Raw genomic sequence first — 27715 nt, 5'->3', positions numbered from 1 at the left:
TCGGACCTATGCACAGCATGTGATTCTAAGCATATAAGAATACATATCAGTATACACATGCACAACCACGGGAGGTGGCAACAGGCTCAACATTAAGCAATACAACAACTCAACATTAAGCATCTCTTACCTCCTCACCAGGCTCACATTAAGCGAACAGGTTGCGCAGCACTGCTTGGCTGACCCTGGACTCCTCCCTGGAGTCCCGATCGACGCAGTAGAATCTTTTGAAGGTGTGCGTCGACCTCCACGTAGCAGCCCTGCAGATGTCCAGCAGGGGCACACCAGACAGGAACGCCATGGTAGCAGCGATCGCTCTGGTCGAATGGGCTCTCGGACGGCCGGGCAGCGGTTGGTTTGCCAACCGGTGACAGTGCATGATGCAGCCGGAGAGCCATCAGGAAATGGAAGCCTTTGAGAGAGCCTTCCCTTGATTCACAGGTCCAAAGTTCACAAATAGCTGTGATGTCTTCCGAAAACTCTTTGTGCGGTCCACGTAGCACTTCAGCGTTCTAGCTAAGTCCAGCGAGTGCAGTCTCCTCTCGGCCTGCGACGAAGGCGACAGGAAGAAAACTGGCAACACCAAGGGCTTGTTGAGGTGGAAGTCCGACGGCACCTTGGGCATAAAGGAGGGGTGCGTCCTCAGCACCAACCTCATGTCGTGAAAAGTCAAGTATGGAGGCTTGCAAGATGGGGCCTGGATCAGTTCCACTCGTCGTGCGGAGGTGATGGCCACGAGAAATGCTGTCTTCCACGGCAGGAACTTCAACTGCGCCGAAGGCATAGGCTCGAATGGGGCCCCCATGAGCCTGGTCAGCACCACGTTGAGCTCCCAACGCTGGGGCAGGGGCATTCACCGGCGGGAATGAACGGAATAGTCTCTTCATAAATTCCGTCACCAGGCAATGAGACCACAAGGAGGCCCGTCCTGTAGTTCTGGTTTATCGGGAGATGGCAGCCAGATGTATCTTGATGGAGGCGTGAGCCAGTCCAGCTTTGGCCAGCGACAGTAGGTACGGCAATACTTGAGGGGCCGTAATCCACAGAGCTTTAATCTTCTGTGCACGGCACCAGACAGAGAACCTCTTCCACTTGTGTCCATAACATTTGAGAGTTGAGGACGCCCTGGCTTTTGCAAGAACCTCTCTGCAGTCAGCCGGGATATCGTATCCTCCAAACTCTAGTGCTGCAGGAGCCAAGCCTGCAAGTTCAGCAACTCCAGGTCGTGATGAAGAATGGCGCCTCCTTCTCTGGAGAGAAGATCCGCGTCCGTTGCCAGCTTGACTGGTGGGGACGCCGACAAGTCCAGAAGGTGCAGGAACCAAATCTGTCTCGGCCACGCCGGTGCGACGAGGATCATCCTGCACCTGGACCTCTTGAGCTGGTTGATGAGAGAGCAGCAACGGCAACGGAGGGAACGCGTACAGGAACAGGCCGTCCCAGGGGAACGAGAAAGCATAGCCCATGCTCCTCGGCTGTGTGAACCTGCTGGCGAACCTCTGGCACTTGGGAGTTCGTCGCCGTCACGAAAAGGTTGATCTGGGGTTTGCCCCATCGTTGAAAGAGCCGATCCACCTGGTCCTGGCGTAGTTCCCACTCATGGCACGAGCGCAGCTCCCTGCTGAGTGAGTCGGCGATGGTGTTTTATTCCTGCCAGGTGGAAGGGAACCAGAAACATCCCCTGGGCGACGGCCCAGTGCCACAGATCCTGGGCCTCCTTGGACAGGGCTGGGGATCTGGCGCCTCCCTGATTCCGGATGTAGAACATTGTGGTGGTGTTGTCGGTGAAGATCCTCACCACTTTGTCCTTGAGGGACGGAAGGAACGATTTGAGCGCCCAGAACACGGCTCGTAGCTCCAGGATGTTGATGTGGAGAGACCTCTCCTCCGGGAGCCAGAGGCCTCTTGCGTAGAGATCTCGGGTGTGGGCCCCCCCTTCCCTCCAGGGAGACGTCCGTCACCGTCTCCTGATACGCCGGGGTCTGAAAGTCCATGCCTGCCGTGAGGTGCGCACGGGTACCCCACCATAGAATCGCCCGACGGAACTTCTCGTCGAGCGGGATCCTGTCTTCGAAGCTGCCCGCCGCTTGAATTCAGCGGGCGTCGAGGAACTCTTGTAGCGGACACATCCGAAGTCTGCAAAGGGGCACAAGGTAGATGCATGAGGACATCATCCCGAGGAGGGACTTGATGGACCTCAGCCTGGCCACATCCATGGCTAACAGGCGCTGCACCTTGCCCAAAATGGCCTTCGTCCTTTCTTCCGACGGAGATGCCAATCGCTTAACTGTATTGAGCTTCGCTCCCAGAAACAGTGCCACCTGCGACGGAGCCAGGTGGGATTTGGGGTAGTTGATGGCGAATCCCAGTTCCGTGAGCAGGCGGACGGTCCTCGCTGTGTGTTCAACGGCAAGTTCTCTTGACCTTGCATGGATTAGCCAGTCGTCCAGGTAGGGGTAGATGTGGATCCCTTGCAGGCGCAGCCACTGGTGCAAGGCACTTTTAATCCGAACGGCAGGGCTCTGAATTGGTAGTGACACCCCTGGACTATGAATCTGAGGAACTCTGTGTCCTTTTATAATGGGGATGTGGAAGTAAGCATCCTCCAGGTCCAACGACGATAGGAAGTCGCCCTCCTCCAGCTGTCCCAGCACGTGCTCGAGGGTGACCATCCTGAATTTCTTTGCCTTGATGGACTTATTTAACCCACGCAGGTCCAGGATGGGACGCCAACCGCCTGTCTTCTTTCTGACGAGGAAGTACCTTGAGTATACTCAAGAGCCCCAGAGCCTCTTCGGGACGAGCTTGATGGCACCCTTCTTGAGCATCGCCCTTACCTCCAACAGCAGTTGAGGGACGTGATTCTCCTTCGTGGCCACGGGAGGAATGTGAGGACACTTCTTTTGAAATTCTAGCAAGTGTCCACGGGCCAGGGTGTCCAGCACCCAAAGGTCGGTGGAGATGGACTCCCACACGCTGACGAACTTCTTCAGCCGGCGTCCCACCGGGGTGTTTCGGTGGGGGCCCGACACTACGGCTGGTTCAGTCCTGCTTGGAAGAGGCCTTACCGCCTTTGCCTCCTTGACGATGAGACACTCCTTGCTTGTCGCGACCTCTGTATGCCTCCTGGGACGAGGAGCGGGCCGCCTGTCGGTACGTAGAAGAGCCACCGCTGGATCCCTTGGAGGCTCCCTGTCTGCCTCCGGACCTCCGAAAGGGCCGCCGTTGCTGAAGGACTCCTAGGGCTCGGGCGGTCTGTGTCGGGCCTGATGGCCTGGAGGGACTCATCCACAGTCTTCCCAAACAGGTTGTTGCCGTCGAACGGCATATCCAACACTCTGATCTGGACGTCCTGGCGAAAGTCCGTTGCCTTGAGCCATCCTCGCCGTCGAAGGCAAACCCTGTTGCCCAGCTGGCGAAATCCAGTATCGGCAATGTCCGTTGCCACCGTTATGGCGTGATCCGACGCCACCTCACCTTCCTGCAGAATCTGTAGAGCCTCCGCCCTCTTGTCGTCCGGTGGGAAGTCTAGCAAGGGAGCTATCTTGAACCAAAGCTCCCCGTTGTAACGGGCCACAATCGCTAAGGCATTGGCCGCCTTAATCGTCGTCGCCGCCGAGATGACTCGTCGTCCCATGGAGTCCAACTTCTTGCCCTTGCTGTCTGGCGGGGAAGTGGAAGTTGAAGCCGCAGCAACACGCCGCTTTCTTCTTGGCCGCTGTCGAGACGACCAAGTCCGGCGTGTAGGCTGGGCCCTGAGGCACAAGGGGGCGGCGTCGGGGACCCGGTACTTTTTCTTGTACCTGTCCCTTTTGGCAGGTGCCGTGGAAGGGTTCTTCAGGATAGCCAGCCCTTCGTACCAGAGGTCGTCGAGCAACGGTACCGCGAGGACAGTCTTTCTCTTGGCCTCACGCCGTTGGTAAAGAAAACCTTCCTTTTTCTGTTCCTCAGGGCAGAGCTGGAAGAGCTCGGATGCCCTGGCTATCATGGCGTGGAAAGAGCCAATTTCGTTGGGCGGAGAGGCCCGAGAAGGGGGCGGTGGGGGTGATGAAGGAATGTGCGTTGTATCATCGCCACCGTCGTCCGTCCCCGTCGCTGTATCTGTTGCCGTATCATCCCAAGGGTCCAGCGAGGGGGATGAGGGGTCCACAGGCCTTGTGGGCACGAAGGGCGGTGCAGACTCTCCTCCGCTTGTTCGGAGGGCTTCCCGACGGTCCTGGTTCTGGATCCTCCGTCGGGGTCCGTGGTAACCTCGTCCTTATCTCAGTACATAAGAATTGGATCGCCAACAAAATGGCCGCCGAGCTATCCTGGGGCTCGGGCAATGGCTGCGACGGGTGGGATGGCTTCTCCACTGAGCCCTCGTCGTCACTATCTTCGATCACATCAGCAGGATCCTTCCCCTGGGAACGAACCTTCTCGAACCTCTCGTTGAGGCCTTTCACGGTTTCCACCAGATCCTCCTCGGAGTCTGAATCCGAGTCCATAATGGCCACCGCCCCCCCCCTCTTTTTCCACTGGAGTCTTCACGGGGGTCATAACAATGGGCTGGAAAGAGGATTCCCTCCGCGGTGGCAGGGAAACTCTGGGCCCCAAGGCCGCCTCCACTGGCGTAGTCTCTGCCGGCTTCACCAGGGCCGCAGCGACAACCTCGATAGAGGCCTTTGCCGGTTGGATCAAGGCCCTCACCACCTTAGGTGCGTCCTGGGCCTTTGCTTTGGGGGGAGGGTCATCGCCACGCTCCCCCTCGGCTCCCTTCAAGATCGACCGGGGCCTCTCCAGAAGTTTACCCGGGTTCTCAGACGTCCTCTTCCCCGAACCAGAGCACTGGCTCGTGGTTGATCGTGCCGGGGAAGTCGCGCCCTGCTTGGCAGCCGAAGAGCCCGACCTTTCGGCGCTCCCGGTGCCCGCGGACTTGGCCTTCTGTTGGGCCCCCGTCGCCAGGGCGCCCTCACAGGACTTAGAAGACCGCTCAGACTTTTTCTTCGCCTTCTCACCTGTTGTGCCCTTCTCCAGCCAGGCGGCAAGGCTGGACCGACGATCTTGCTTGGTCCGTTCCAACAGGTTCTTGCAGAACGCACAGTCCTTCTCCACGTGCGTCTTGTCGTCATGAAGGCAGTAGAGACATCTTGAATGCTCGTCGTCCTTGAAAACATTTTGCAATCCGCATCCCGTGCAGCTCCTGAACAGCATGGATCCGGGAGTCGAGCTTCCCTTGTCCTGGGCCATGTCCGTTGAGGTAGGCCTCAGATCTTCCGGAATCCTCCAAGAAGCGTAACTCGACGAAAACTTCACCCTTGAGGGGTGGAGAAAAATTCCAAAACGGGTCCCCGTTATTGGAAGTAGAAACGGTGGAGCTTGAGGCTCGTTTAAACTGAAAAAAAGAGAAAGTCTCCTGAAAAAGTGCAAAAACGCAGTAAAAGCTCGAGAGCTAAAGCACGAGGACTCCCAACACTTGAACGTGTGGTAAAAATCTGAGGATGGCTGCCAAGGGAGGGGCTTAGGGAGAGGGCAGTCATTGGCTCAGGGCAATATGACCCAGACATCAGTGATTGGTTACTAAGAAAGAGATCAGAAACGAAACTGATACTGATTTTTTCTTTACCGAGGATTCCCAGCCTGACGACGGGGAATATTCATGAGCATGTGAATCCATGCCAGACCCCATGCTGGAGAAGAATAGGTTCTGAGGGAGGCCCCATCAGTCTAGTGAGTACAACGCTCAGGTCCCATCCGGGAGCTGGGTTGAAAATAGGAGGGATGAATTCTCTTTACCTCCTGCATACATGCGTTTATTACTGTAATTTTCCACCACAAAACTTTCTTTTGGGACCTCGTGTATGCTGAAAGTGCACCCAGATGGACCTTAAATGAATTGAAAATTAGGCCTGAATCTGGCAGATGAGTTAGGTACATGACAATATGTGTTGGTGTGCATTCAATTGGATTGATGCTCTTGCCATTACAGCAGTTGACAAAGCTTTTCCATTTGCTGGAGTAGCAATATCTGGTGTTGGGTTTCCGTGCTTCCCCGAGTATGTCCATGCATCTTTGAGGGAGTTGTAGGTGCCTGAACTCTATGACCTCAGGAGCCAGGCTACTAAATTGAGAGTTTGAGGGAATGGATGTAGTGTCTCCCCATGGTCTTGTGACAGCATGCTGTAAGAGCATGGCAGCTTCCTGGGAGGGGCCACTGACATTGCCATGAGATGGGAGAACCAAGGTTAGCATGCCCACGTCGGGGCCACCAGAATCATCCTGACTGGTTCCTGGTGCATCTTGTGCAATATCTTGTTGAGCAGAGGAGTTGAGGGGTGGGGGGGTATATTGAGTCTTGGAGGGTGGCGGGGTGTTCACAAAGTTCCCTGGCCATGTTATCCAGAGACTGTTCCCCTTGGAGCAGTTCTACAGGTACCTGGAGGCGTAATCTGGGCCTTGGGCATTCTCCAGAGGTGCGAACAAGACGATCTCTGGGAAGCCCCAGACTTCGAAGATGTTGAGAACAATGTCTTTGTGTAATCGCCACTCGTACTCTAAAGCTAGTGGGAAGTCTCTGCGGAGTAGGTCCGCGAGAAGATCGAGTTCTCCTGGAACGTGTTGTGACCGAAGGAACATCTTGTGTTTGAGAGCCCGTTTCCATATGTTCTGTGATAGTTTAGATAACCAAACAAGGGGGCACTCACTCTGCAGGGCTAAGTAATACATGGCCATAGTACTGTCCGTGAGGACTAGGACAGTCGTGCCCCCTTGTTTGGTTAAGTAATACATGGCCATAGTACTGTCCGTGAGGACTAGGACAGTCTTCCCCTGAAAATGTGTTTGGAATGCTTTCAGGGCCTTGAAAACAGCTAGCAGTTCCAACAGGTTTATGTGGTTGGTTGCTACCGCTGGGGACCACATGCTGTGTGCCGTCTGATGAGGGAAGCAAGTCCTCCACCGAGTCAGAGATGCGTCTGTGGTGAGAGTGGATACTACTGTGGGGGTGGTGAAGGTCTTCCCTTGCAAGAGGTTTTCCCTTGACCACCACTGCAGAGACTGAACGAAGGCTGCAGACCCAACCACTAGATCGTCCCATTGTCCACTGGCCTGACACCATTGGCTCGAGAGCCAGTCTTGCAGGGGGCGCATGCACAGTCATGCATGTGGAACTAGAAAAATGCAGGTCGTCATCATCCCAGAAGATTAACCTCAGGAGCATGCCGATTATGCTAACCAACCGAAGGAATGAGTCGATGCAACATCTCCTGATGACCTACCCTGAATGGAGCAACGCAATAACAAAATACCCGTCACCTATAACAAAGAATTTTCTAACTATGGACAGAGATTTTCTGGAAGATTCTTTCTCTGTGGAGAAAAAACAAACATTGTGATAGCGGCCGTCTCCATGATGAACTTAATTATACCAAATCTTGAACGAGAATCTTGATCTCAAACAGAAGCTGGAAAGTTGATTCACCAGAACTGTTTACCATCTCTTCATGGCTCTTCACCTTTTTGAATTCATTTTCAAGTTTTTCTGCCTCTCTTCTTTGGACTCTTTTCTCAGGTTTACCACAAAAACACTTGATTGTACATCAACAAAATGAAATGGATGCAAATAATTATTAAATAAAATGGGTTGTCTTTTGTAAAAATTGATAAATTAAATCAAATAAAAAAAATAATTAAAAAAAGTTGCATGGCCTTGCGTACGGTCACCTTGCGACTGGCCACAAAGTGAGCGATCTGGAACAGCATGTTTTGAACACTCTCGTTGGGAGTGAAAGATGAGGCCGTCTTTGGTCCAAATTAGAGCCCCCAGAAATTGTTTGACCTGGCTGTGGTCTAGGCTGGACTTTTTCTCGTTGATTGAGAACCCTAAACTGAAGAGGAGATCCATCGTCTGCTGGGTGTTTGGTAGGCATGTTCCATACGATTCCCCTGTAATTAGCCAGTCGTCGAGGTAAATGTATATTGGGATGGATTGCCTGCGTAGGTGAGCAGCTACTACCACCAGTACCTTCGTCAATACCCGGGGAACAAGTCAATGCCGAAGGGAAGAACCTTTAACTGATAGTGTGCGTCCTCTATTATGAACCTTAAGTACTTTCTGTGCGCTGGCAACATTGAAATATGAAAGTATGCATCTTTAATATCCAAAGTTGCCAAGTAGTCCCCATGCACCAGCAGCGGGATCACTTACTGCAATGTTGTCATTCTGTACTTTTGCGGCTTGACATATTTGTTCGCTGGTTGCAACTAACACAGGGCGCATGGTGAGGACGTACACTGAATACATACCCTTGTTTACCTGATGAATGGGGCCTTCTATGGTGCAATTTTCCTGAAGTATCTGCACCTCTTCCAGCAGGATTTGCAGGTGTGCTGGTGATGGGTGTCTGCTATTAAGTGGATGGTATTGAGTGTCCTGTGGAACTCGATACAATAACTGTGGGTGACTGTCTTGAGCACCCACTGGTCTGATGTGATCCCCTCCCATGCGTGAATGAATGACAGCCGTCCTGCGACCGGGTAGGCGTGGGAGGGGACCCGGAGTGGGGAGTCATTTGGACGCAGATGCCGCAGAGCCTCTTGAGGTGGAGTTTCTGCCTCTACCCATGGCTCTGTGCTGCCCCCTTTGTTTATATTGGCTGCTGCCAGTTGATTCTTGTCCGGAGGACCATGGGGTACCCCCTGTGCCATATTGTCCATGTGGAGATTGGGAGAAAGCAACGGCGAGAGTTAGCACCTCCCCGCTGTTGAAAAGGTTTGTCATCAGATTGAGGGATTTTAATGTCTCATGTTCCTTCTTAGCCGTTTCCAAGGCATCGTCCACAGCTTTACCAAACAAACAAGTTAGACTCCTCTACTGGCTTATTAATCAAGGAGGACTGAGTCTCCGGTTTGAAACCTGAATTCTTTAGCCAGGCGTGTTTCGAGGCAAGTTCCCTGTGCCAGAGTACATCCCTCCGTTTCAGCAGCGTCTAGAGTGTTGAGGATGTTGTGCGTCACCTGTCTACCCTCAGTCACTACCGCCAGCAGGTGTGATCGTGTGGGTTCAGGGACCTCTTTGAGGCTTTCTTGGATCAGGCCCCATTGCACGTCAATTTAACTAGGGTGATATTGTTCGCAATTCTGGTAGAATAGGATGCAGACGTGGTAATGAGTTTGCCAAGGGCATACAGTTTCTTGCAGTCCTCGTCGGGGGGAGCCTCTGCAGTAGACAGTGGTACCCCAGCACTCTTTCTGGTGGTTGTAACAACCAGAGAGTCAGACGGAGAGGGGCAAAACAATCTCAACTCAAGGGTTGCCAGCCTTGTAAGTGTAACGCCCACCTGGTTCCCACGGGGGCGCTGATCTAGTCTGGATTGCTGCGGCCTCTTCTAGCGTGATGCGCAGGGCCCGGAACACCGATTGGACAGGACCTCCAAATCGTGCTTCCTTGGCCCGTAGGAATATCCTTCTGCAGATGAGAAAGGGGATTAACAGTCTGCAGAATGGTGTGCTAGCTCCCCCGTTCCCTCCTCCGTTCCTCTCTATTCCTCCAAACCTGGTTTAAGCTCACCTTATGGTTTGGAAGGTTGAACTCTCCATCCTGCTTCTGGTGCAGGGGCGCGCGTTCGTCCAGTTACTTCACTGGTTTTCAGAATGGCGCTGGCAAAATCCACTTGACTTTCCTGAGCGATGCGCCGTAAGTATGAAAGTTCAAAGTTTAAGTGAGGCCCCCTTTATGCTGTCTTTCTCACCTGTGATCTGTCCTTTATTTCAGGTGCAGAATGAAGGTGATGCGTCGAGGGGTTAACCTGCCGAGGTGAGTAGTAACGAGGGTGATCCCTCTAGATGTCCTTATCATTCCTCTGAAATGTCTCTAGTCCTTTCCCCATAGGGGCCGGGGTACGGTACCTGCCAACGGGGCGGCGCCGACCCGAAATGTGGAAGAAAAGCCGGTAAGTATTATGGCTGTTAATTAGGCTTTCCTTCTGTGTGTCCTTCTGCTCACCTTTTGTTTCTTCCTCTCTCCCCTAGGTGCAGAGATGTGGCGTCCGATGCTGACAGCCGCGATGGAGCCGGGAGATGTCTCGAGGACAGGACAGGTGAGTGAAGCGTGGCGCTGCAGCGAGCAACGCAATGCTTTTAAATTGAAGTCTTCCTTCAGGGATGCTGGCGAGAAGATTCCGGATGCAGGTAAGAAGCTTGAAATAATCCTTGGTTTTCACCTTCCTCTTCTCTTCCTTCCTTGCAGGTCTTCCAGGTTCAAGATGGGCGTGGCTGTAGTCCAGGAGCAGGAGCAGACACGGTGAGCGTTAAACTGCAGGAAGCAGAACAACGCGAAGCATGAGCTGCTGTCTGGGCGTGGCTTAAATAGCCTCCAAAGAAGTCCCAGGTATGTATCCTTCCCTGGCCATGCCCGAGTGAAAAAATAGTCCCTATGAAAAAATAGTCCCTTTCAGGTCTCAGGGAGGCCTGAAGCGTGCAGCATGGTCTGCATCAGGTAAGTGCACAAAACACCTCCCTTTATGAGCCTGGCGCCTATGGTGCCAGGACTGATGTCCAACATGAGCCTGGCGCCAAAGGCGCCAGGACTGAGTCCAAAGAGTTCCTTATAAGGGGCTGCTGGGCTTTTACCCGAGGGCATGATGCCTGCTTCCGGGGGTGCTGGGCCTGGCCTGATGCTCCGGGGGTAGGCATCATGACAGTAAGGGAAGGAGACAGTAAGGAATGAGCAAGGAGTTTCTTAATTGAGTTCAGCAGAGGAATACCTTGACTTGAAGGAGGTTTTTCCTTAAGAACGTCCAACAAAATCAGAGTGCTGAACGGCCTACTGTGTGGCGAGCTGAAAGTGGTCTGCTGCCCTCTTCAGGATGGCATTAAATACCATCTGGTCCTCTATTGGTGATGGTTGCCTTTGTTGAGGAAGGCGGTCCAGACAAATGATGTCTGGTCTGGGGTAGGAGTGGGTGAGAGGCAAGGCACTTCATCAGCTGGTTGATCTTGTCCCCCAGTCTGAGCCCCGGCCAGTTGTGTCCTGACCAAAAGGATTGTCCTCATGAATACAAGGGATCTTCTTTTTTTTTTTTTTTATTGAAGCGTCAGCCTAAAATACCACATTGTGAACAACGTGGCATCAGACTTTTGCTACAATGTAACAACATTCATTAAAAAATTCGTCAAAATTTGTCAGAATTTATCCAGCCAAAAACCAGTTCACGGTATTACATAGGATAATCTGGAGGATTCAGTTTCGTGAGGTCAGTCTCAGGACATCAAGCTTTAGAGCATCTATGTAGTCTATTACCGCACAGCTTAATTTTATGCTGTGACCGGCTGCTACATAGGACCACCAATCTCGGGTGTTACAATCTGCTGGGATAAATTCGCCCAGATGCTGATTCCTCTTTGAGGTGGTCTTTGTGCATTTGGTGATGAGATGCTCTTTAAAGTGGCGACCCCACGTCATTTCCTTTGTTTTGATTGCGTTTAGTCGTAATCTTAGAAACTGCTCACGGTGATGACGGGATGGACAATGCGTTAGGTATCTACTTGTTACATTTAGTTTGTGTTCTCCGATTCCAGAATCTAAGGTGGACTTCAACTGCAGACGTCGCTCGTTATTCTTTGTCCAGCACCATTGTTCAAATTTTGTTTTTATGGCTTGTGGTCTCGTCAGCAGGTCATGCAAGGTCAGATCGGCATTCGTTAAAGTAGATATCATTAATAGTTTCCACTCGTCTAACAGTTTCGAGCTTCCTGGAGTTTTTTCCCCAGCAAAGATTTCAAATGCTGGCGCTACAGGTATCAAATTCATTTTGCGTAGTGCCGTTAGTGATTTCCACATTACATGGGTATGTAGGGAATTTAGAGAGAGTTCATGTCTTATGTGGATCATCGAGATGTATGAAGGAAGCTTCAGAACACGCCGCCAGTAGATGCCTTCAAGTTTTTGCCAATACAAGGCGTCGATGTTCCAACCAGACTCCGAACCAAAGGTAATTGCGGGGATCACCTTTTGATTATAAAAGGTCAGGACTGGTGCTAGACTGAATTTTCCAAAGTTTTTGTTCAGCAGCTGGCCTTGAATGCTATATTGAATCATTCTGTTAACCATCTCAACCTTCCAGTGATGTTCGTGCACTGAGTTATTGAATGTTATTCCCAAGTATCTAATCGAATTGACTACGTCAAGTCGATTATCGTCAATTTTCCACACAAAGGCTTTTTGTTTGTTGGTACATCGTTGACCAATGATGACAATCTTGGATTTTTCGGTGTTTAGTTCCAGGTCGTTTTTTTTAAGATAATTATGAAGATTTGTTAGCTGGCGTTGCAGGCCTATCTGTGTCTGGTCCAACAAGACCACGTCGTCAGCATAGATTATACATCCTATTTCATTATTGTTCAGCTTCGGTGGAAAACAGCGAACATCTTTACGATATGATGGGAGGTCAGAAATGAATAATTTAAAAAGTTCAGCTGCTAGAGGGCATCCCTGTTTCACACCAGAGTTTGTTGTAATCGGCTTGGATAGTAAGCCTTGATTATTCAATCTTATTTTGATGGTGGTTTCTGTGTGTAAGGCTCTTATTGGTGCAACCAGTTCAATCGGACATTTCCAGTTTATTAGTTTTTGCCACAGTTTACTGCGGTTTACGCTATCAAAGGCGCCCTTCAGGTCGATGAATGCCAAGTATAATCTCGACTTTGCTTTTAGGCATTCAAGTTTTAGTATGTTTATTAGCAGCAGGTTTACCTCCACACCTACGCCTTTTGTAAAACCTGTTTGCCGGATGTCAATTATTTGCTCTTGTATGGACCATGCAGTTAGCCTTTGGCGTAGGAAAGAGGCGAAGATTTTTCCTATAGTGTCCAACAAGGCAATCGGGCGATAGTTGGTTGTATCAGCCCTGTTGCCCTTTTTATAAATTGGCACTATGATCGCCACGCGCCAGGAGTCAGGTATCATCATTGATTTGGACAGGCGTGCGAATAGTTGTTCAATAAAGATAGCCCATTGTTGTTCATTTTTCTTCAACATCATATTGGATATTAGATCTGGACCTGATGCATGCGAGCTTTTTAGGGCCCGTATTGCAGCTCTGATCTCTTCCGCAGTTTTTTGGAAGTTCCAAGATATTGGCTCTTTAATGGATATTCTTGACTCTTCATGAGATGGTTTGTTGAAGATGCTAGTGAAGTGTTGTTCCCATGTATCGGCATCAATCGTATTAGATGGTATTTGGTGATGTCTTGAATTGCCAGTATTCAGAATTATCCAGATTTCTCGTGAGTTCTTCTGGATTAGATGTTTCATCAGATGTTCGGCTTTGTCTTGCTCAATTATTAATTTCTGAGATTTCAACCAGTTGCGGTATACTTGGCGACGCGCACGTATTGCAACTTTGATTGCAATTGTTGCGCTGGCTGTCTTGCAAGATTTCTTTATGGCGCTAATGTCACGTCGCATGGCCTGTTTTGCTTGAGTCAGGATTGAGGACGAGAGATGTTTGTGAGTTACGCCCATTATACGATTGGCAGCTTTTAATGTGGTAAAATCTAGAAGCAAGGGAGCATAGTTTACAGACAGAGCACTGTCCTGACAAAATTGCTGGCGTAGTTTTTCAATCTTCGGACTGTCGATTCTAAGACGATTTCCGCCGGTGTTCACAGAGATTATAGGTTCATAAAATCTCTGTTCGAGTGACCATTCTACCATGCAGGTCAGTCTGAGAAGCTTATGATCGCTACTTGGCATAGTTTTAATTGACAATGTCAGATCATTTTCGAATAGATGTTGAGATATCCAGAAGTAATCAATTATTGACTGCGCTTTCTGTGATGACCATGTTGCCTGAGGGGGTTGATCCCCTGTAGCTTGGCCATTTACCATAAAGCAATTTCAATTCCGTAATGCCTGTCTCCACTTGAACTCTCGACTTTTTTCTTCATCACAAGGTAGTTGTTTAAACGTCTTTGTGGCGAGATCGTGTTTAAACCATGAGCAGTTTAGATCACCTGCACAGATTATGGATAAGTTCTTGTTAGCAGTTAGTGATTTGTCAATGCAAGATGTTATAGCGTTTATAAAGTTTTTGGTGCTGATTTTATTCGGATTCCAGTATCCGTTCAAGACCAGCAAATGTTTCCTTGTGTCTGAGTTTTCATCTGTTGTCTGAAGCAGTGCACATTGCACAAAAGGATTGGGATTAGTAGACTCAACAAGGCGCCACCTAGTGTTTATTTTGATCATCATTAGTAAACCTGAAGAAGGTCGTCCCTTTGGATTTTTAATTGCTGGGTTTAATAATGTCAAAAAGCCATCTCGTGACGGAGGGTCACGTAACCAGGTCTCCTGCAGACAGATGACAAAGACATTTTCTAAGTCAACATCAAATTTGTTGAATAGGTGGACGAATCCTCGAGTGTTCCAAGAGATGAATTCGCGAGTGCACTTGTTTCCAAGCCATAATGGCTAGCGTCGCTCAACATCTTTATTGTGGTTGGTGAGTTTGGCAGAGTGTTTGGTATTTGACCATGGATTCTCCTTTGTGGTCATGGCTCTGCGTAGCTCAGCACCTCTGTGCTTTTGCATTTCCGGAGAGGTTGTGTAGCCACTTGTGTTTGACCTTTCAAGTCTTGAGCTCATAGGTTCCACTGACATGTCGAACCCAAACGCTAACAGCTCCTCTGAGGCTTTCACAATAGTATTTCGAACTGAGACCGAGGTAATGTGTAATAGAACCTGGTCACAGCATTTTTCTGTTGCATATTCAACAATTCGTATGTCTTCCGACAGGATCGTTCGTAAAGATGGGATACAGGCAAATAATTTCAGGACATTATTGCGATTCAAGTTCAAATCTCGATCTTCGCGATTTAAATTTTGAAGTCTCAATTTACAAATTGTAGGCCTTGAGCCATTCCTTAGAGATGAGGAGGCATGGGAAATGTAACGAGCTTGCTTCTTTTCTTGGAGGCGTGTGTTTTTGGGGTTCAGCCGAGCTTGCCAGTTGGAGGATGGCCTCAAGTTCGGCAGCCCATTATTGTGGTTCCTGTCATCGTCCCCTTCAGGAATTGTTCTGTGTGGATTTTCACAATGGGCATCGTCAGGCACCACAGTAGGGACAAAAATGGGGTTTTTGGTTGCAACATCGTCAGAGTAGGTTGAAAGATTGCAGAGATCGATTTCTTCTTCCGATGATTTGCTCATTCGGCTTTCACAATCTGATTCCACTCTTTGTCGTTTGCTCGCTGGAGCAGTACAGCACCCATGACCTCCAAGGTCTTTGTCTGTGTGAGCAGTATTGCCTTTGCTGGACTTTGGCAAGTCTGTTCGGCTAGATGGAACTGACCTATTCTCTGGCATAGCATTTCTAATGAATTTCTGTGACTTCGCGTTGCCAGCGCGTTTGTTAGTGACATGTATTCTCTTCCCAACGGCTGATTGTCGGCCGTGTGTTAGCAAGGATTTTTGGTCGAAAATGGTGGAGATCTTTGTGGCTTTCGCCACACCTTCGAATATTCCAAAGGAAGTTAAAGGCAATTCGGGTTGCGCACTTTTGACTGCACAGAGTGCTTGGTCGCTCAGCGTTGACACAGCATCAAGTGCAGGCAGAGGCGCATCCAGGTTCCTTTCTCCACCATTGACAACCGCGGCATTAGAGATTGTTTCTGCGGCTGTTGACTTCAAGGGTAAGACAGGATCGTTTGTGTTTTGTGGTCGTGTTTGCGATAATGTTGAGGCCTTAGTTGGTCGTACGGATGCTTGAGGGCTTAATGAGACGGTGTTTGAACTCATCATAGTTGATGAATGTCTCATCCATTTCACAGCTTCAAGTAACCCGTCAGATAAGGTGTCATTTTGACAATGATGCCGTGCTGCAAGGTCGCTTAAGCGTTCTTGCCAACGCATCGTATGTTCAGCTTCTTGGGACAGTTGTAATTTTAAAAAGTTTGTCACGCTGTCAAATTTGTCCATCTTTTCCTTGAGGGATATAATCAGTGATGTCTGATCTTTGTAAGCCTCCTGCAATGACTCGTACATCTTCAAAAACGGAAGCAAGGCTGCAGAAGAAGCTGCTAGTACGTTGTTGTAAATCTGCATTGCTGCAGCTGAAGAAAGACTTGGTTTTGGGTCAGTAGTGGTTTTGTCCGCCAAAGATGAATGGGAGTGGCTTATGTTTTCTATTTGGTGCTCACTCGAGGACGACGTGTTCTCGGCTGTAGTAGCAGAAATGTTCAATGGAGGTTGTGACGGTTTTGACCGAGGGTTCACAATTCTAGGAGTACTAAAAGAGGCCGTGTTGGAAGTGTAGAGTCTCGTCTTGATATGAGATGTATTGGTGGTATCATCTATGCCACCAGTATTTCTTTTGTCGCCTGATGTTGGGCATGTTTGATTTCTTTTCCCCATCAGACCACGATCAAGAGGATCACGCGATCTGTGCAAGTAAACACCTGAAATGTCAGGATTGCGACTGGATTGATGAGTTACTTGACTTTGATTAGCACGAAAGTTTATGAACCCATCAGGGGTCAGAGTGCTTCCTGGCATCACATATTCCTTTGCTCGTTCTGTCAATATGCAGCCTGGAAGACTATGCAGCGTCGTTTCTTTCCTCGTCTTGGAGTTGGCGGATAGATGTTTGGATTCTAATGAGACACTCGATTGAATTTTATGTGTATGATGAATTTCAGTTTCAGCAAGCAGAAGATCGTTTTTCACAGCCTCAGAGTCTTTGATCAAGGGTAACGCAATTTGCGTCGGCCCATCGAGTGCAATCGGGTTGTTAATTCCTTCCTCGTCTTGCGAGGCTTCCATGATTTCTGCATCAGTAATTTCGAATGGCGTAAAAAATTCCTCAGTGTTTTCTATTGAATTTAACATTGGCTGAAATGTATAGTTAGGCTGAGATGCTCGTGAGGAATCTAGGGGGATTGGAAGTAAATTGGTTAAGGTTAGTAATGGTCGTTGTGAGAGAACGTCTGAGTGCCCGACCTCATTCGTGAGGGGAGCACTCACTTCAGAATGGTCAGGCACGAACACCGACGCAAGCGTTGTTTCCTTAGCATTAGCTTTGGGCGTGGTTTGTGCCGCCACAGGAGCTGTTTGATTAGTCGTACAATCAAACAAGAATACGGATTGCACACAATCATTGGAGTCTTTGTGAGCATAATTGGATTGTGTGTCGGTGCTCACAGATTCAGCAGAAGTCACGGCACGGTCTTTCTTTGTCCGTTCCGTGCTCTTCGCTCCTTCGTTTGAGCACGACGGGCTTATGATCAAAGTCTCAGGATCAGCGAGGGGGGAGGTGGTTGCTACGGTCACAGTAGACTCAAGCGGGGTCACAGTGTTGGACGGGGGGGACACAAAAGGCACCGGAGCAGCTATTCGGTGCATACCGACCGTTAAATCTACGGTTTCTACAGTTTCAGTTTCAGATGTTACTTTGGGCGCGGGTCTCTTTGAAGTGGAGCTTACCTTTGAAGACACGGGTGCAGAGTCAGCTTTTAAGGCAGTCCACGGGTTCTGCATCCGCCGTTGTTGTATTGTTTTATGTCTTGTTTGGGGGCCCCCTTGGCTGGTTTGAGCAGTCATATCACAAAAATCGTGCGCTCTGCAGCCGGTCGCGGACTGACGCAGACTGACTCTGCGCACGACTCCGCGCGCGCTCCGCGCTTGACGTGGAGTTAAGTAATCACCGCCCTCAGCCCACAGCCGGCAGGTTTAAAGCGGCAGTACTCCAATCCGGTGTTCGTAGCAAAACGCACAGTAAACAGTTGGTCACACACGTAGCTGCAGCTCCTCGCAACACAGAAAAGGCAAGTGGACTGACGCAGACTGACTCTGCGCACGACTCCGCGCGCGCTCCGCGCTTGACGTGGAGTTAAGTAATCACCGCCCTCAGCCCACAGCCGGCAGGTTTAAAGCGGCAGTACTCCAATCCGGTGTTCGTAGCAAAACGCACAGTAAACAGTTGGTCACACACGTAGCTGCAGCTCCTCGCAACACAGAAAAGGCAAGTGGACTGACGCAGACTGACTCTGCGCACGACTCCGCGCGCGCTCCGCGCTTGACGTGGAGTTAAGTAATCACCGCCCTCAGCCCACAGCCGGCAGGTTTAAAGCGGCAGTACTCCAATCCGGTGTTCGTAGCAAAACGCACAGTAAACAGTTGGTCACACACAAGGGATCTTCACAAGTTTCTTTTGCTAAGAGAACTAATACCTCCTTCCTGATGAGTCTGTGCCTGACATTGGAGCTTCTGCAGCTTTGGTAAAATGGGGTCTCTTGGGGAGTACTAAACCTGTCAGAAAAGTCTATGAATTGTGACATTTTTTCCCAGTAATTTAAAAACCTCTTTCTAGTCCACAGGGATGAAGCAGAGGGATCTGGAGGAGCAAAGGGATCTTCAGAGGGGGAGGGTTTTACCAGGCTGGGGCCTCAGTGTACTCCACTCAACGAGAGGGAAGCTATTAGGCCGTTCCGCTGTAAGACGGCGCATCGGCACTCATGTGCTTCTTAGTGGGAACGCACTTATGTGTTGAGTGCCCAGTAGCATGCCGAGAAGGTTTTTGCAAGAAGGGCGCCGGACCGCAAGGTTCGACAGGCACTGAAGTTTTTGGCAGGCCTGATGGTGTTTGATTCCTCGACAGAGGCTCTGGGGTTTGTCTGCTTTTCCTTGAGTGGTGCACGTGTGCGCCTGTCACCGGGGTGTGTACTCCCCAAAGCAGTACCGGTGGGCTGCCTGCCAGGGACGAGCACCTGGGAACCGGAGGGTTCTGCCAAAAGGTCTATGGCCTCTAGATCGGAGCCATGGCTGACGCTAGAGTCATCATCCGAGGCAACAGTGCCAACAGGGGAACCACTTACGGCCTGCATTGCTTTGGCCGCCCACCGGTTAGCCCGCCTATCTTTTAACGTCTTAGGATGAAAGAGGATGCAGGACTTACAGGATTGCTTGTCGTGGTCACGAGGTAAGCACCTATTGCATTTACTATGGGTGTCGTTCCAGGGGTATTTTCCGTTGCACGACGGACAAAACTTAAATAGAGTTCTCTCCATAGCAGCGGTACAAGGCGGCAGCCAGACCAGAAAGGGTAAGAGAAGGGAAAATTAAAGGCATTCTCAGAAAGAATCAATCCAGGGCCCAACCCTCCCTAATGTAAAGGCCTGGCCGGAGGGCCGAGGCCACGCGGTCGACAGACGTCGATCAAAGCACCAGTTGCCAAACAGCAGTGGATGTCTTTGGAATAGGGTCCACAGTGTGTCGAAGAGAAGAGACAAAAGACTAGACAACCATTGGTCGTGTGACAACGAAATAACTATTTGCAATATGAACCTTTTAACATTTTTGTGTTAATTACACAGGCTGTTTCAACAGCTGCAGTACAGCACCTATACTTGACTATTGTGCCAAAATGGCCCTAGTCGTCTTTTATTGCCATTTATCATTTGTTTGTTCCTTCTTGGCCCTTCAAACAATCCAGGTGGGGTTGGGTTCTGAGTTTTGCCTTTGCCGGGATTCCTTTGTGAAGCCCACCTCGGCTCCAGTGTGTCTGAGGAAGGAAGTGAGGGAGAAGCCAGAAACGTCCATGGCCTTTGTCTTAGGGTATGCCTGGCTGGAACCAATTTGAACTGGGCAGCTGGCTGTTCTGCCAGGACAGCCTCCCCTAGGTGATCGACAGGTCCATAGGACTGAATGAATGGGTTCCTGTATAAAAGGCGAGGCTTTGGGGACAGAAGGCTAAGTCGACCACTGGAATTGCAGCTCAGAAGCAGACTACCAGTGACACCTGCAGCACATCCAGTAACTGCAGAAGCACTGTTTAAGTACCGCTGCTGCCCTCAACTCATTTCTGAATCGACAGGGAAGCTCTGCCAAAGACTTCCTCCTCATCAGGGCTGGTGTTCACGACCAGCCTTAAGACACCATTCAATTTGAGCCAGCTGCCGCCCCACATCCTGCGACCTTCCTGGGCTGCAGAATCCAAATACCAGGGGTACTTCAAACATCTTGCAGTGCATCGCCTTGCCGTTAACTATTGTCACTGGTACTTCTGTGCCATCCGTGTGGACCTCCAAAACCACAAATCCTTTCCTCAATGTCCCCTCACCAGAGTGCAGGAACAAGAAATTAAGAAGATTCCAACCAGCATGGATAGTTAGCTACTGGTGCTGATAAAAAGGTGGCAAAACCACAAACCGACATGCAAGTATGACGATTTCTGTGCTGGGGACTCCTCCTCTAGAGTACTGATGCAGAAGCCCATCCAGGGTCCCCCTTTTGTCAACAGGACCAAAGACGAGGAGACCAGGTTTGCAGTCTCGGGAGGATAGCTTAGGGGCAACAAGCTCGCCTTTGAAGCAAGACGATGCGGAGCAACACAGGTTTGATCCCCGGGTCCGTGCTTAGAAACCTCTGCGCATTAAGCGCGTTATAAATAACCTATCATATCACTGTGCAGCCAGAAGTCGTCCAGCTAAATCAGCTTCTTCACTCTTAAGATATTGTGGGTTTTAAGGGAAACTTACCTGAAGCCGTTGGTGTCACTCCTTTGCTTTTGGAGCACTGTTTCTACTGTTTGGGTGTTGACCCATTTGTAGTCACCAAGGCCTAACAGCCTGTGCCCCTCCAGGAAGGCTTCTCCTAAGCTCCTGTACTTATTCCAAGACCAACTAAGTTGTTACTTAATTGTGCTAAGAAGATTTGGATCAGAATTGTCGCATTCCTATTGACTTATGCATTGCTGGTTTCCTAACAGTAAATCCTCTGAACCTCTTGGGCATTGCGCGTTTCTCTCCGAAACCTGAAGTGAATACTTTTATTATGGAAAAGACTGCCTAAACCTTATAAGTTGCTACTAAGTATTGCTTACCTGTGATTGTTGAACTTACCTAAACTTGAATACTGCAGAGTTGATTTAAAATAAGTCACTTCATGTGTGGAAAAGTAAAGAATAAAAAAAAATGTACTCGCCTGCTTTATTCCCTTAATATTGTAAATCAACGTTTGATGTTGCAAGTTGATGAAACATTTCTTTGAGTTTAGAACTGCCTTATGTATATATAAAATAAATCACTTTTTGATAACTGCAAGTGTGTAAGTGTTTCCTTGGATCTATGTTCTGATTTGCTTGTACTCATTTACAGCTCACATTCCTCCTCCTAAGCTAAGCCTGGCTTATCTGCCACTCTACTAACCTTGGGTAGTACAGGCCTATATTAGAACCTGGGGCCTTGACAACAAGGGATAAGTCTTGTAGAGTCCAAAACCAATTGGATTGTAGAAAAATGTACTTAACACTGTGCAGGGTTGTGGAAGTCCTTGCTTAACTTTTGTCTTCAGCAGGATCTATTTGTGAAGCCCGCCAAGGCACCAGTGTGTCTGTAAGGGCAGAAAACGGGACTCCAAAACTCTGCTGTTCTTGGTCTTGGTCTTCTGCTGTGCCTGCCTGGAACCAGTTCCATCTGGGTGGCTGGGTGGCTGGCTGGCTGTCCTAAAAGGAAAGTCCCGACCCATAGCTTGAATTGTGCATGGGTGCTGATTGGCTGGGTTCCTGCATAAGAGGCATGGATCCTGAGGCTGAAGACAAGCTGATCACTAGAACTGAAGAAACGAGGAAGACAAAATACCTGCAGCAACTTCAATGACCGGAGATGCTTTCCGAGTAATCGCTGCTGTCTGACCCCTGCTGCCAAACATCAGGAGAGCCCCCAAAATGGACTGCTCTCTCCATTTGACTTGTAGGTCCAATCTGTTTTGGGGCTACCTACATTTTGAGCTCTCCCATGAGCTGTGACCTTCACCGGCTGCAAACCGCCAATATCCTAGGAGCTGAGTCCATTGTGCAGTGCATCACCTTCCGAAGAATGAATCCTTCCGAAACTTTGGTGGACTCCTTCCAGACCTCCAGAGGCAAAATTCCACTCCTTGAAGTCCCCTCACCATAGTGCTGGACCGAGAAAGCAAGACGAATCAACAGTGCGATATCCGTTAAATGGCACTTTGAAAAGGTAGCCAGAATCACAAAGAATCCTTTGCCTGGAGCCTCTTCACTAGACTGCTGCTGCAAGACCCATTCCAATGTCCCTTCTTTCGTCTGTCTGACCAAAAATACAGTGACTGGTCTGCTGCTTCACATCTAAGGTACTGTGAGACTCCTGTTAAAACTTTAGAGTGCCTTTGCTGCTCATGTGTTACTGGAGTGCTGGTTCATGTGATTGGGAGTTTACCCATACACGTTTGTGCAAGCCCAACGCCTGTGTGCCTACAGGGAGCCTTCTCCAAAGCCCCAGAACCTTTTCCCCAACCAAATGTTACTTGCTACTGTAGACTTTCTCTGGAACCTTTGGACTTTCTACAGCTTGTGCCTTGCTTGTTTGACCCTCCATTCTGACCATGTGAACATCTTAACTAGATAGGGATGGACTACTAAAGCCAAAGGCCGATGAATTTGTTACAAGTAGTTACCTGCTTTATATTGGTGGTGTTTCAGTTATTACCTGAAACAGATGATATTCTAAAAGCTATTACACAAGTCTTACTTACCTTTGAAATGCATGCTGCCATTCTACAAGTATTACGAAAGTGATTTTTTACTGTAAAGATTGCCTTTGTTGTTCTAAAAATACATAATTACCTTTCTGAAGAATCTCCTGTAGCCTAGAATATATATAAAATAAACAATTTGCATATACCGTTTAGTGCGTTAGTGTTTCTTTGGCCTATGGGTATACTCCAAGTTCTTTGTACCTCCATACAGACCATCCTCCCTCCTAAAATAAGCCTGACTTCTCAGCCATTGCTACCAACAAAACCTTTGTGGTTCAAGCTTACACTAAGAGTTAGAGCCCTGTGCCCAAGTGTGAGTCTTTAAGCTGGACTTTTGTAAAACTCCCTAACATAATTAAAAGGTCCTGTGACTCACAGGGCGAGGGTTCAGAACTTACGACTTAAAAACACAGGGCTGAGATTCCAAAATACAAGGAAAATAGCATTCATAAAAGAAATCCATGAAATAGCAAAGGGAAAAAAAGTGGAGAAAATAGAAAGATCCATTTGTTTCCATCCTGTTATAGTACACCCAATTCCCAGCTCACTCAAAGTTAGAAGAAACACCTTAGCCAGGTACCTTCAATTGTCATTTCTCATCTACTTTAGCAAATCAAGAACTCCACATCCAACCAGCCATATTGTTCCCAGTACCTCACTATACTCACCCCGGTTAGGTGGCATTCCCGACCGCTCATGGACTGAAGCACTGCTTTGTCAAGCCCCAACTTAAGACTAGCCTTGTCAAACATCTCCCGCTCGTAGGAGTTGCGAGTGACAAGCCGATACACCTTTACTGCTTTGCTCTGCCCGATCCGATGACATCGAGCCTGGGCCTAAAAGAAACAGTAGGAAAAGAATTAAACACAAGTGCAAGTGTCCTAATAATCCATCAACTCACTTCCCAAATTGAATCATATAATCAACTTTCAGACAAGGCATTAAACACAGAGGAAACCCATTCAGCAGCCAACTGAACGATGGCATCACAAAGGGCACACTAAAACCTACAGTTGCCTTTCACATCACTGAACCTGACGAGGAAGCAAAAAAGAAGGAACAAGCTGAGAGGATACTCCGGTATAGTAGCCCTTAATAGGATACAGGGGCAGACGGAAGAGACAGGGGCAGAAACCCGGTATCTGGATATAGTGGAACATTGTGGCAAAAAAAAAAAAACACCTTTCAGGCTCAGAGGAGGACTAGTGAGACGAAATTTGTCCATGGACATAATTACAGGAGGGCTATAGTGGCACAAAGGAGTGGGGAGGTGAGCACCATGACCGCGAAAACTAAAGGGAAAGGGGGAAAGTGGCTCAAGCTTCAGGGGATACTCCGGGCACCCTCCATGCAATATGGCCTATTCATAACCTGAAGGAAGGCCCCGGGAATTCTCGAGAGAAGATTGGAGAAGACACCGCCCAGGGGGGGGTGGAGGACCAGGCTGTAATGTCCAGACAGGAATTCCTGGGGGAGCAGCATGCTTTAGCATCAAACTGGGCAAAGATCATTCAGGAACAATTTCAAGTGATGCGGGAGAAGGGGAGGGGGAGGGGGATGACGAGACATTTGCTGGAGGGAGGGGCGGGAGGGCAGTAGCACGTAGCGATGAACAAGTCTCAAGCGGTGGCTTCTTAAGTGGCTAACGCATAATGTAAGAGGGTTGAACACCCCTCTTAAGAGGAAAAAGTTGGAGCACTTCACGAGGAAAGAAGGGCCAGATATTATGGGGATTCAGGAAACGCACCTTGCGCTCAAGGATCAGGGAAGGTTGAAGCTGGGTGGATTCGACCAGATTCTCCATGCCTCAGGTCAAAGTAAAGCAAGGGGGGTGGGCCCTGGCTATCAGGAATACGGTCGATTTCAGAATTTGCGCTGTAACAAGGGACAAAGAAGGGAGATATATTGTGGTCAGGGGGAAATATCAGGATGCCCATTATACAATAGCAGTTGTACATGCCGCTAATTCCGGTCAGTAGCAGTTTTTTGCAGCGGGTAGTGCTGGAAGAACAAGCTTGGGGTCAAATTGTTATGATGGGAGATCTTAATATAGCCTGGGGTAGGGAGATGGACAGGGCCGGAAGACGATTAAGGGGGGGTTGGGGGGGGCAGTAATGTCAGCAGAGTTGAAGGATAGGATCGGTAGGATGGGGCTGAGAGATGTATGGAGGGAATTAAAGGGAGACGAAGAGGGTTACAACTTATCTGGGGTTCATTGTTCTAAATCCAGAATAGATTATATATGGGTTTCGGTGGGATTGGTGGGCGGCATTCGGGGGGGGGGGGGGGGGGTGAATACGGGACCGATAGGGATAGTGGACCATAGGATAGTGTCTGCTGTTCTGGATCTGGGTCAAAGGGTGAGGGGATGGAAGTTTCCAAGGGCTGTCCCGAGGGACACGGAAGTTCGGGGAGACATCGTAGAGAAGATTAAGGTCTTTTTTCCTGTCAATAGGAAGGAGGATACAAGAGAGGATGTAAGGTGGGACGCGTTCAAGGCTACTATCAGGGGGACCCAATTGCAGCAGCTGCTCCTCGAGTGAAACAATTGAAAGCACTGGAAGCTCAATTAGAGACCGAGGTGGAAGCGGCTAGACAGGCAGCGGGAAGGACACTTTCCCAGGGAGCTATGCGGGTATAAAAGAAAGCGTTGGGGCAGCTGGAACTTTTGCGTACCAAATAGGCAGAGGGAGCACTACTGGCAGTGAGGCAGAAAAATTACGCTAAGGCAAATAAGGCAGACGCGCTTTTGGCACGTCTACTTAGGGGAAGGAGGGTGAGCAATGCAATTACGGCACTGAAATGAGGCTCTGGGGAAAGGGTCAAAAGGCATTAAGAAATACAGGAGGCTCTGGCGGAGTATTATGGCTCCCTTTACGCCTCCCAAAACCCTTTAAGCGATATGCAGGACAAATTCCTACAATCTGTACAGCTGCGGGAAATCGCTAGGGAAACGAGGGAGGTCCTTAATCAAGGAATCACAGAGGAGGAACAGGGCTCTTCCAGTAAATAAAGCCCCGGGCCCGGACGGCTATACTGCAGCCTTTTACAAATTGTTTATTTCGCAGTTGGCCCCACAATTGACCTCGCTATTTAATTCATTTCGGCAGACAGGTAAGATTGCCCCGTCCATGGAGGAAGCCAAGGTGACCCTCATCCTTAAACCACATAAAGACCCAGAGGAGAGAGCATCTTATCGCCTCATTGCTTTGATCAATATCGATGCCAAGATATATACAAAGATCCTGGCAAATCGACTTGACACCATTCTCCCGCACTTGATACACCCCGATCAGGCAGGTTTCGTCAGAGGCAGGCAAACCGCAGATAATATCAGGCGAGTGACCCACTTAGTCGAAAAGGTGCAGAGAACAAACACTCCCGCGGTCCTGGTGGCACTTGAAGCGCAAAAGGCATTTGACCGCGTGGAGTGGTCCTTTCTGTTCCGGGTAATGGAAAGGATGGGTTTTAGGGGGGGGGAATTCATGACAATGGTTCAGGCTAATTACCAAGCCCCTTCCATTAGAATAATGGTGAATGGGACAGCTTCTAGACGGGTAAACCTACAGAGGGGAACAAAACAAGGCTGCCCGCTATCCCCAATTCTCTACGCGATCTACCTGGAACCTCTTTTGCAAGTAATAAGGGAGGCGGCAGGGATACGGGGCATTCCCTTTGGGGGAGAGCAACAGAAGGTTGCAGCCTTTGCCGATGACATGTTGCTCGTGTTGAATGCACCGAGCGAATCGTTCCAGGCCAGCATAACCCTGCTGGAGAAATTCGGGGAGGTTTCAGGGTTAAAGATCAACGCTAACAAATCTGCGGTCCTAAACTTAACGTTAAGGGCAGGGGAACTGAAAGGCTAAAGTGGGGTATTCCCCCTTCTATGGAGCCCGGGAGGGATTAGATACTTGGGGGTGAGAATCACAGCAACTTTAGCAGGGTGGTATTCAGCAAACTTCCCCCCTCTCCTTAAAGCAATCAAGAGGGACTTCCAAAGGTGGAGAGGTCTTAGGGTGTCCTGGTTGGGGCGGATCGCTTGGGTTAAGATGGTAACACTCCCGCGGCTGTTGTATTAATTACAGGCAATCCCGCAGCCGGTACCCTCAAGCTTCTTTAAGGAATTGGGAACCCGGACTAAAGAATTCTTATGGGAAGGGAAAAGAGCTAGGGTGGGCGGCAGCTTACTGATGGCACCCAAGGGGAGGGAGGTCAAGCGTTACCAAATTTTCAGCGGTATTATGAGGCAACACAGCTCCGAATCATCAGGGAATGGTTCAAAGGAGAAGAAGGTCAGCAAGATGAACTTTGGGTGAGGATGGATAGGGCGGTGGCACACCGCAACCTGGCGGAAATGTTATGGCTGCCTAAATCGCACAGACCTCATCATCTCTATGAGAGCTCAATTACCAAACTAATGGCAGATACCTGGGATAAGTTGGCAGGGCCTAAGGGAAAAACCACGTTTCCGTCGCCCTTCACCCCCCATCTTTGGCAATGGAGATTTCACGCCGGGCCGGAGAAAGGTGAATTTGCGAGATGGCATGAGGGAGGCTGTGGGAAGCTATGCAATATGTTTCGAGGAGAATTGCTGTCATTTGAAGACTAAGCGGGAATTTGCAATACAAGAGGGGGAAAGATTACGGTACGCACATATACGACAGGTATTACACCCAGGGGTTAGAATGGCGGCTATAAGAGAACCAACGCAGTTGGAGAGCTTCCTACTAACTAATAACAGAACGAAGGGCCTCATTTCCAATATTTATAAGATTCTAGATAGCTATGGAGGAGGATACCTAAACCGGCTGAAGCGTCCCAACTGCAAGAAGCGTGGTATAAGATATTAATCGGGTGGCACTATACCCCTGCCCGGCTTCATAAGATGTTTCCAGCAAGATCGGGTAGATGCTGGAGGGGCTGATGTTCAGCAGGAATTGCGGAGCATATCTGGTGGAAGTGCCCAAAGATTCCAACTTTTTGGGGAGAGGTACAAAGGGCGCAGGAACAGGCCTTTGGCCCGGGAGACAAAAGAACGCTGGTACAGATCCTCTTAGGCATCCGAGGAGCCTCGGAGGTGGGGGAACCCAGAGGAAGGGAGAAAGCAAAAGTGATACCAACGCTAGTGGCTATGATGTTAATAGCTCAGAGATGGAAGACCCCTGAGATGCCCATGAGTCAGGA

General features: G+C 49.3%; 1 protein-coding gene across 8 annotated transcripts in view; it reads right to left on the bottom strand.

Annotated features, from left to right (window-relative positions):
* The window catches only part of CHD8 (chromodomain helicase DNA binding protein 8), a 1687145-nt gene that overhangs the window by 896559 nt on the left and 762871 nt on the right, over positions 1-27715 (bottom strand). For all 8 annotated transcript variants that reach the window (XM_069633907.1, XM_069633913.1, XM_069633911.1 and 5 more), the window contains exon 18: positions 23200-23367. In XM_069633907.1, coding sequence (XP_069490008.1) covers positions 23200-23367 — 168 coding nt within the window. The remainder of the gene's footprint in view (positions 1-23199; positions 23368-27715) is intronic.

Source organism: Ambystoma mexicanum, chromosome 13 (assembly GCF_040938575.1).
Source record: "Ambystoma mexicanum isolate Mex_15411 chromosome 13, UKY_AmexF1_1, whole genome shotgun sequence".
NCBI classification, from domain to species: domain Eukaryota; kingdom Metazoa; phylum Chordata; class Amphibia; order Caudata; family Ambystomatidae; genus Ambystoma; species Ambystoma mexicanum.
This window is presented reverse-complemented; position numbering and strand designations above follow the sequence as displayed.